General features: G+C 56.4%; 1 protein-coding gene across 2 annotated transcripts; it reads left to right on the top strand.

Moving 5' to 3' along the window:
- The first annotated feature begins 1,365 nt into the window (after positions 1-1,365).
- Positions 1,366-6,780, top strand: WFDC2 (WAP four-disulfide core domain 2). 2 transcript variants are annotated; one of them, XR_006792385.2, is made up of 5 exons: positions 1,366-1,499; positions 2,072-2,215; positions 4,140-4,292; positions 4,861-4,912; positions 6,602-6,780. XR_006792385.2 is itself a non-coding variant. In XM_045883879.2 (4 exons), exons 1-3 carry the CDS (start codon positions 1,421-1,423, stop codon positions 4,289-4,291), a joined length of 375 nt encoding a protein of 124 aa, XP_045739835.1. In that variant the 5' UTR covers positions 1,366-1,420; the 3' UTR covers position 4,292; positions 6,602-6,780. The 2 variants fall into 2 exon arrangements, 1 of the variants encoding a protein (XP_045739835.1); XM_045883879.2 differs by lacking the exon at positions 4,861-4,912.
- Positions 6,781-9,282: the final 2,502 nt, after the last annotated feature.

Below are 9,282 nucleotides of genomic sequence, written 5' to 3' on the forward strand. Positions count from 1 at the left end.
CTCCAGCAGCAAAGACCTCCTGGGGCTTACAGAATGTCAGATTGTTGGAACGGGAAGGGTCTTGTCTAACAACCTGGGTAACTCTGTTCTGGCATTTGCCAGCCTGGATTCTAAGGCTTGGGTATATCCTTATCAGGCTCCTTAGTTACGGGGCACTCACAGCCGTTTATCTGCTACCTGCTATGTGTCCAGGCTGGAGTTCCTATGTCAAGCATGTGGACCTAGCCCTCAATGAATACACAGCTATTCCATGGCAGGAACATTACATTCATATTCTCCCTGAATTATGTTACTATCGTCTTTGTGGATGGCAGAATGGAAGCTCAGAACGGAGAAGTGATTCATTTAATGTTCCTCAGCTAGGAAATAACGACGATGGGAGTCACACCAGACCCCACTACCCCACAGTCAGTGCTTTAATTACTTTAATTACTTTCTCTACCCCAATTGGCTTGCTCTGTAGGTGTCACGCATTAGGCACCTAGTGAATATTTATGACAGAATGGGGAAAAAAACCCAACAAAATAAGGGCTTGGAGGAAGGAGGTGTGGGTTCAAAACCTTGTCTCTAGAGCCTGGCATGGGACCTTGGGGGAAGGGTCTAAACCTCTGAGCGTCTGGTTCATCTGGCACATACAACTGATGGTAGTAACTCTCTCTATTCCTAGTTGGCTGGGAAGATCCGTGAGACTTCATGAGGCCGTGAACGCAGAGCTTGGCACACAGTCGGCCCTGAGAGAGTGTTGGTGTGGAAAAGAAAAAAAGAAGAAGAAGAAGGAGGAGGAGGAGGAGGAGGAGGAGGAGGAGGAGGAGGAGGAGGAGGAGGAGGAAAGAGAAGCAGAGAGAAACACGCATCCAAAATGGCTTGAGACTGTTAGGTGTTTCACTGTCATGGGCCTCGGTTTCTTGCATCAGATGGGTTCATTTATCAACAATGACTGCTTTTTCTGTAGCCCCGCCTAGGTGCTCTGTATGACTACGCTAGACCTCCATCATGAATCCTTACACGGAGGTCTGCGCTCTGATCCGGCTGCGCCAGAGCCAACCACTTAATCCGCAGGCTCTATTTGCCTCCCTGTGGGCTGCGTCCTTTCCTCCCCCGGCATTACCCGGAGACCCAGGAGGCCACCGCAGCCCTGCGCTCAGGCCCCAGGGGGGAGGAGAGAGGGGAGGAGTGGACAAGGGTCCGGCTGCAGCTGGTCGAGCTGCTCAGGTTCCTGGTTCCCACCCGGGCCAAGAGTGACACCTGATCCCAGGGGATTGTGAAATGGCCTGAGGTGGCAGCCAGCCCGCGGTGGCCCCTGAGCCCCCTCCGCGCCCGCCGGCGCGGCCCCACCCCTACCCCACGCCCCCCGAGCGCGTGGTTAAATCCCGGCATCCGGGTGGCGGCTCACACTTGCACCCCGCCCCAGCGCAGCACCATGCCCGCCAGCCACCCGGGTCCTCTCGCCGTCACTCTCCTCCTCGGCCTGCTGTTGCTCGGCCTCCCCCGAGTCCCAGGTGAGCGGGGCGGGGACAGCCCTGGCGCCCAGAGGGGGGCCGCTCCAGGAGCGCCAGGACGGCCCGGCCAAGGCGCACGTAGCCTCTCTGGGAGCTGGAGAATTGGGGATTCCTGGGGCAGAAGTGGGGAGACCCATGAAGACTAAAATTTGAGGATTCCGTGGTTCCTGAAGGTGGTGACCCTTAGAGCTTAGGGTGTGGGGTCCAATGTGCTGGAGGAGGGGGAGACCACCGAAGGCTGAAATTTGGAGCAGAGGCTCTGTGCTAAAGGTGGAGATTTGGTGGCCGGTGGGGGGACCCTCTGCCTAGACGTCGGAAGCTCCTGGATGTTCAGCTCTGTGGGGCTCCCCTAAAGATTGAGGGATCTGAGGATGAGGGTTAGGTAACCCCCCCGTACTTCCAGGTGTCGGGGCCCCCAGGCCTGGAGGTGGGGCCCTCTGAAGGCTGTAAGGGGGGCGCCCAGGGCCAGAGACTGAGATATCCTTGGAGCTTGAGATCTGCGGCCCTGGGAGCAGGAGGTGGGCGTCCTCCGGGACTAGGGCCCCGCGCCCCACTGACCGTGCGCCTCCCAGGCGGAGAAGCGGAGAAGAAAGGCGTGTGCCCCCAGCTACAGGCAGACCTGAACTGCACGCAGGAGTGCCTCTCCGACGCCCAATGTGCCGACAACCTCAAGTGCTGCCAGGCCGGCTGCGCCACCATCTGCCACCTGCCCGACGGTAACCCCGGGGCGCCCAGGGCGGGGCGGAGAAGGGCGCGGTGGGCTGGAGGAGGCAGAGCGCCGGGATCGGGGCACAGGGCCCCCAGCCAACCCCAGGGAACCCTGAAGAGTCGAGGCGGATGGAACCAGATCCGCCGCGTGCTTCCTCGCGGGGCCCCGGGGAGCCAGAGGCGTCGCTGAAGCTCAGCCAGGGGGTGGGGGGTGGATGGGGGGGGAGGAGGTCCCCCACCCCTGGCTGGATTCCATTCCCTGGTGCGTGACGGGCTTCCGGGCAAGCACCAGCCCGGGGACGGTGTTCCCGGAGGTCAAGGCACCCGTTTCACAGGTTCCTCCCTGGCGGGTTGGAGCTGCGGGGAAGCCCAGGGCTGGCGAGCAGGCTGGCTCCCAAGACCTGGGGCGCCCAGCCCTCTCGGAGTCCCTCCCCTGGGGCCTCCCGCAGCTCTGGGGGAAGGACTTGGAGCGCCTGGCCTAGCAAGACTCCCCGGATTCCTCTGTCCGGACGGAAAGAGACTTTACACATTAAGGAGAGCGCCCAGCCTATCCTAAAGATGTGGTTGTGAGTGTCAGAACAGAAAGGCTCTTGCCCCTTCTGGAAGGCTGGTTAGAAGGAAATCAGGACTCCTCCCTGAACACCCCTCCTCTCTTCCTGTATTTAAAACAATCTCTTCCACTCGAAATATTGAGAGCGAGAACTATGCGAAAGCGCTGGTGGTCCACAAAAGGTCCTTGGTAGAGCTCACTCTCTCCCCCAGGCTATGGGGACGCTCATCAGAGCAGGGGGTGGCCTTAGACAACATGAAATTCAAGCTTCTCATTTTTCACAGGGAAAAACTGAGGACTAGAAGCAGGGATATGACCTGGGGCACCAAGCTGTTGTGATTACTGGTCTTTAGCCAGAATACAGCCCCAGGGATTTTCCCTCTCTGTTATTTCTCCCAAGATGCCAGTAGGTGCTGGGATGGTTTGTAACTAGAGACCTCAGACTTAGGAGCCAGGAGGTGGGAGGTAGAGGGCAGCTGCTGGGTCTGGAGGCTTCTAATCGAGCACAGAGAGGAGGATCAGAAGGAGAGGTGAGGACTGAGAAAGAAAGAGAGAGGCAGACAGACAGACAGATGAGTAAGGTGGAGGGGAACAGAAGGCATGCCTACTGTTAGGTGCAGTCTTTGCTTTTTTTTTTTTTTTTGGTCTCAGATGGACAGACTGAGGCAGGAAGACGGATGGGGCCAGATGGCTTCCTGAACTAGAATCTTAGTTCTGCCTATCTGCTAGCTGTGTGATCCTCAGCAAGTTGCTTTACGTCTCTGAGCCTCTGCTTTCTCGTCATCAAAATGGGAATGATAATCCTAAACTTTGTGGGACTGACATGGGGGCTAAATGAAATAACACATAGAAAGTATCTCTGTAGAGAGTAGATCCTCTATCCACAGTGGCGTGTTTTGTCAGTAAGACGTTCCTGATTCCCTTTTGTCCTGGGGAAGCCCAGTGTCCAGACCTCCTGCCCTTTTCAAGGGAATGGATTTCTCTGTGCTAGGAAGTCAGCCACTCCTGTCCTGTGCAGCTGATCAGCCAGTTCTGTGCCTGTGTTTGACCTTTGGCTGGGCTTGCTCTTGGGGCTCCTGGGAATTGAGCCCAGCTCCCTTATCCTTGACCCAGGAAGTGTGTGTGTGTAAATGGACGGTCACAGACTGGGCTCAGGTCTTGGTTTTACTTCTACCAGCAGTGTGGTGTTGGGTCATTCCAAAATCAAGGATGGAGGGAGGAGGAGGGGCTTGCGGGCGGTTTTCCTAGGCGCCCCCAAGATCAAGACCAGCAGGCAGCTTTCCACTTTGTGACACGGGGAGGGTGGTGGGAGATCATGTTGTGGACAAGTGTTCATCTGGCATCCTCTCTGCCCGCTTCCCCTTGCTCCTTTTTCTCTCCAGAAAAGCAGGGTTCCTGCCCCAAGGTGAACACTGACTTCCCCCAGCTTGGCCTCTGCCGGGACCAGTGCCAGGTGGACAGCCAGTGTCCTGGCCTGTTGAAATGCTGCTACAATGGTTGCGGGAAGGTGTCCTGTGTCACTCCTGTCCTCTGAGGTAGGTGGGGGGCGAGAGCGGAGGGGAAGTGCAAGGATGTCTCGCTGTAAAGGTGGTTGAAAAGGAGGGCCTGGGCGAACAGACCTCTACCTCTGCTCACTATCTGTCCGTTTCTTTGCTTTCATGCCCTCAACACATCTCTGTTGAGCATCTGTCATGCGCGGTGCACTGCTCTGGGTACTGAGGATGATCCATGAGTGAGCGAATCACACACAGATTTCTCTCGGATGGGGTTTATGTGCTAACGGACGATAAAGAAAAAGACATAAGCGAGTATATTCTGTAGAATGTTCAAGGGAGGAAAGTGTCCTGGAGGAAAAGGAAACAGAAGGGGGATGGGAGTGCTGGGGTGGGGGGGGGCAGGGTGGGCAGGAAGCAGGGTTGCCATTTTTGCGTTTGTTTGTTACAGGGACCTTCAGGGAAGGCCCTACCCAGAAGACAGCATTTGAGCACAGACTTGCCAGAACTTGAGGGAGGGGGCTGTGAGGATGTCTGGGGCCGGGGGGGGGGGGTGCGTTACAGGTGAGGGCCCGCAGGTACAAAAGCAGGAGTGTCCCTGCTGTTTCAGGAAAAGCCAGGAAGCTGGAAGGGAGCAGGGAGGACACAGAGGAAGGTCAAGGGTAAGTGGAGCAGCTCCTGAGGGGCCTGAGAGGTCACTATAGGACTTTGGTCTTGACCCAGAGATGTTGCCTCCATGGAAATGGACATGCTCGGGCTTAGATTTGAAAAGCGTTGCTCTGGCTGTTGGGTGGAGAGTAGACTGTTGGGGGGCAGGGACAGAGGCAGGAGACCAGCTGGGAGGCTCCTGTGGGAGGCCCCGGAGAGATGACAGACCAGGGAGCCAAGTGGCTGGGTTTCGGACATACGTGAAGGTAGATGGGACCGTATTTGCTGATGAATTGGGCTGTGAGGGAAAGAGAAGATTCACTCTGTTTCCTTAGCGGGCACCCAGAAAGTCATCAGTGGGAGGAGCAGCTGTGTCCCGAGAGGGGACCATGGCCAGTGGCTGGAGGGGGAGGGGAGGTGGGAAGCTCTTTGCACGTGGCCAGTGGGAGGCTGAAGACTGGCTTTTCAGGACATGTGTGGCAGGCAGCAAATGTGTTTTCGAAGTGTGCTGAGCCCGTGCTCCGTGGCGGGCTGGGGCTGTGTTCGGCCACCTCTGCTGGTTCTGTCCCTGCAGGGGAAGGATTGTGGAGCCTCTCTTCCCCTGCCTGCAACTAGAAATAAAACAATACTAAGTCCTAGAGTAAGTGTGAGTAAGTCAAGAAATACAAGACCCAAAGCACATGTTTGGTTGGCCCATTGGGAGATCCAGCGCTGTGCCAAGGTCTCTGTGTCAGGTGCTGGGACAGAAGGGGACCACGGCCCTTCCTCACAGAGCAACCCCGTGGCTGAAGCGGGGACACTCCCAGGGAGGGAAGGGCTGAGTGCTGTGGGAGCAGAGGAGGAAAACCTCATGGAGTGGGAGGGGTGGGGTGGTGGTGGGAGAGAGCAGGCTTGGCAGAGGGATGACCCTGGGCCCGTCCTCGAGGATGGACCGAAGGTCGGTACTGCGGCGACACAGGAGGAACAGGAACCCGGGAGCGGCCTCTGGTTGAAATATTGTTGATCGTGGGCTAGCGTGATAAGCCCTCAGCCCAGGGACTGACAGGTCACTGGTGGGACCGAGTATTGCACAGATGGGAAGACCGAGACCACCAAGAGGGGAGGATGTGCCCAATGCCCCGTGGTTGCCATTTCAAGGGGTCCTTTCAGTGCCTGAGCGGGAACCACGGTCTCCCGAGGGCCCAGAGCTCTCCAGCGATGCCAGCCATCCCTTGCCTCCCCGAGAGCCAGCAGCATGGCTGGACTTCGTGGCCAGGAAGACCCGGGTTCAGACTTCAGCTCTGACACTTACCTAGCTTTTACCTCCCTGAGCTGTAATCATTATGCTTATAAAATGGGATCAATAGGATCTCCTTGACCAGCTAATCCCAGTTTACCCTAAGAACGGAGGCACAGCAGAACCTCCTGGTGGTAGAGGGACTTGTAGGGAGGCGAATGATGATGGTCCCTCAGGAAGGCCACAGCAGTCGGTTGGGCTGTGGTGACCTAGGTAGGTCCCAGGACGGTCTGAAGCAGAGGAGGTGAGTCTAGGACCTGCAGAGATGTGCAGGCAGAGCCCCCAGGCCTCAGGAAGGCAGGGCTTTGCTGGTGTATAGTGGAAAGGGAGAGCAGGGGAGCTTTGGTCCAGAATTTAAGCTCCAGGTCCTCTTGGCTAATATTTTGGATATTGTCGTTGATGTATTAATATGATTTTCTTCCTCCAGCTCCAGCCACCACAGCCCAAGAAGTGGGGGAGTGGAAGTTTCTGCCCAGCCTTGCCTGGCTCCAGCCCAGCTACCGTCCCCTCTTTCTGGCCGCTGTGTTCCCTCCAGAGCTGAGCACTGCTTCTTCCTTTTCCAGCCAATAAAGTGACCGCTTCCAGCACTGGGTGCGGGGCATGGCCTCCATTCTTAATCATTCTGTCCCTGCCTCCCCTGACTCTGGGTTGAGGTGGGGCACCCAGGTCATCCGGGCATGAAGTCCAGGGCGGGACCAACTCTGAAACAATGAACATACATTCAGGGCTCGGCTTGCATAGTAGCACTTTTCCCCGGGAGGTTGGGGGTTACCCTTTCCCTGCGAAGGAGATGGAAGAGAGAACAGGCTCAGAGACAGGTGGAATGCTTCCAAAGTCACTCCCATTCATTGCCAGGGGCTTGAAAACAGCAGTGTGTCCGGGTGCGGGACCCAGGGCTGGGAGATTTGTTTGTGAGATCTCCCCGAGCCACAACAACCCTCCCTGTGGCTGATGACAGTCCGAGTTCTAGACCAGGATTCCACCAGGTGACTTGCTTGCAGCCAAATGGGTAGAAAGTGGCAAAGCCGGGGTGCTTTGACTGGTTGTTGGTTCTGTTTTTTTAAAGATTCTATTCATTTATTCGAGAGAGAGCATGAGTGGGGGGGGGAGGGGCAGAGGGAGAGGGAGAAGCAGGCTCCCCTACTGAACAGAGAGCCTGACGTGGGGTTCTATCCCAGGACCCCGAGATCATGACCTGAGCTGGAGGCAGATGCTTAATCATCTGAGCCACGCAGGTGCCCCTGGTTGTTGAGTTTTTATTTTTTTTAAGATTTTATTTAGAGTGAGTGGGGGAGGGGCAGAAGGAGAGGGAGAGAGAGATTCCCAAGCCGACTCCCTGCTGAGTGCAGAGCCCGACAAGGGCCTCAATCTCATGGCCCCGAGATCATGACCTGAGCTGAAAACAAGAGTCAGGGGCCCCTAGTTGTTGGTTTTTAAATCAAACTGTTATTTTGTAGAAATAATACAGTCACATGGACCAAAATTCAAAAGGTTAAAAAACAAAACAATGGAAAGGGTCCTTCAAGCTTGCCCCCCCCCCCAGCCCCTAGCTGTCTTCTATGGGTGACACCAAATCTACCAGTTTCTTGTGTGTTCTTTCAGAGACCTAGCTTGGTCTCAGTCCTCACATCTCCTCTCTTGCTCTCTCTCTTCCTCTTCTCCTGTTTCCCCGTTATCCCTTTCTCTATTCTGTCTCTTCCCCTTGTTCTCTATCCCTCTATCCCTCTAAGTTCCCCCACGCCTCTTTTTCTGGCCCTCCTCCATGTCCCTCTCCCTTTATCCCCTTCTCTCAATGTTCCTCTGCCCACCCCAGAACAGCTTTTCCCTCCTCCTCTGCTCCACCCACCGTGGGATGAGAGAGGTCAGGGCAGCTTGAGGGCGATGGTCTGGAGACAGAAAACCTTGGTGGCTTGGTGTTTGGCTGGCTTATCTTTCTCATCCTCTTGTGGGTCCCTGCTCCAGGCCATGAGCCAGGCAAGACCCCAAGGCTCCCTCCCCCCCTCCCCCCCGCCCTGGATGCAAGGTGAATGAGTCTTCGGATGCAAGTGACGGTGCTCGGTGCATAAGCTGCCTCTTGGAGATAGATGGCAGTGTAGTTTTCCCTTTTCTGATTTCAGTCCCTGCCCACGCTTGGGTTCCGCCCCCGCGCCCCCCCATCCCCCGCCCTTGCAGGCAACCCCAAAGGCATCTGGCGATGGTCTCGGTAACGCTGTTAGGGACCAAATGTGTGGCTGCCGTTCCCTCCACTTGCCTCATCTTCCCCAGGTTTGCCCTCGGAGACAACCCTGGGCAGAGCTCTGTCTAACTCAGGCAGGGCATACCTTTTGTATGCACTTCATTATTCCCCCACCATCACCCACTCTGCAAACCTTTAGCACTCATGCTGTTCCTCTCCCTAACACTCCAGGGCTACCCACTGATCAGGGCTAGCAGGTGAATTTGCTACTCCCAGTTTAACTCAAGAAACAAAGTGCCAGCAGTGGAATAGCAGACATGGTGGGGGAGGTTTTACCGCATGAGAAGGCTGCTCAGGACCACCCTGAGTAGGGGTCCGAGGGAGATGGATCCTCAGGCCCTCCACCAGAACCCTGAGAGGGGGTAGGACTTTTTCAAGGGGGCCCTGGCCCAGCGGCGTCCTGGGGAAGATAAAGTGGGGGAGAACCAGGGGTGGAGGTTACCAAGGGTCCCAGTGATGAACAGGAAGAATCTGCTGGAAAAGGAGGGTTGAGGGATGGAGTGGGTCAGGTGAGAAAATGGGTGGGTTTGGAGGAGACCCCGGCCGAGGACATTTCTTTGATCAACTTTGGTCCCTGAGTGGCTGCCGCACGTTGGGGACTCTGTGGGTCTTTGATGGAGGAGTGGGAAGAGGAAGGAAGAAAGGGGCTGCTCTGAATTGGTCCCTTCCTCCTTTGGAGGATGGCTCCCATGGCAAGGAATCCTGGTAGATTGCTGGCTCCAGATGGGAGTGTCATCCTCGTGGCACCTCCTAGAGCCCCTCATTCTGGCCACAGCTCCAGAATTCAGGGCAGGGTTTCTTCCCGCACTTACTCTCCCATCTCCAACAGCAGCCGGCTTTGCTGATGCCTCTACGCCCCGTCTCCGGTCCAG

This window comes from Mirounga angustirostris, unplaced genomic scaffold, assembly GCF_029215605.1.
Source record: "Mirounga angustirostris isolate CCGP_5_RB_7025 unplaced genomic scaffold, mMirAng1.0.hap1 SCAF_10, whole genome shotgun sequence".
Taxonomy (NCBI): domain Eukaryota; kingdom Metazoa; phylum Chordata; class Mammalia; order Carnivora; family Phocidae; genus Mirounga; species Mirounga angustirostris.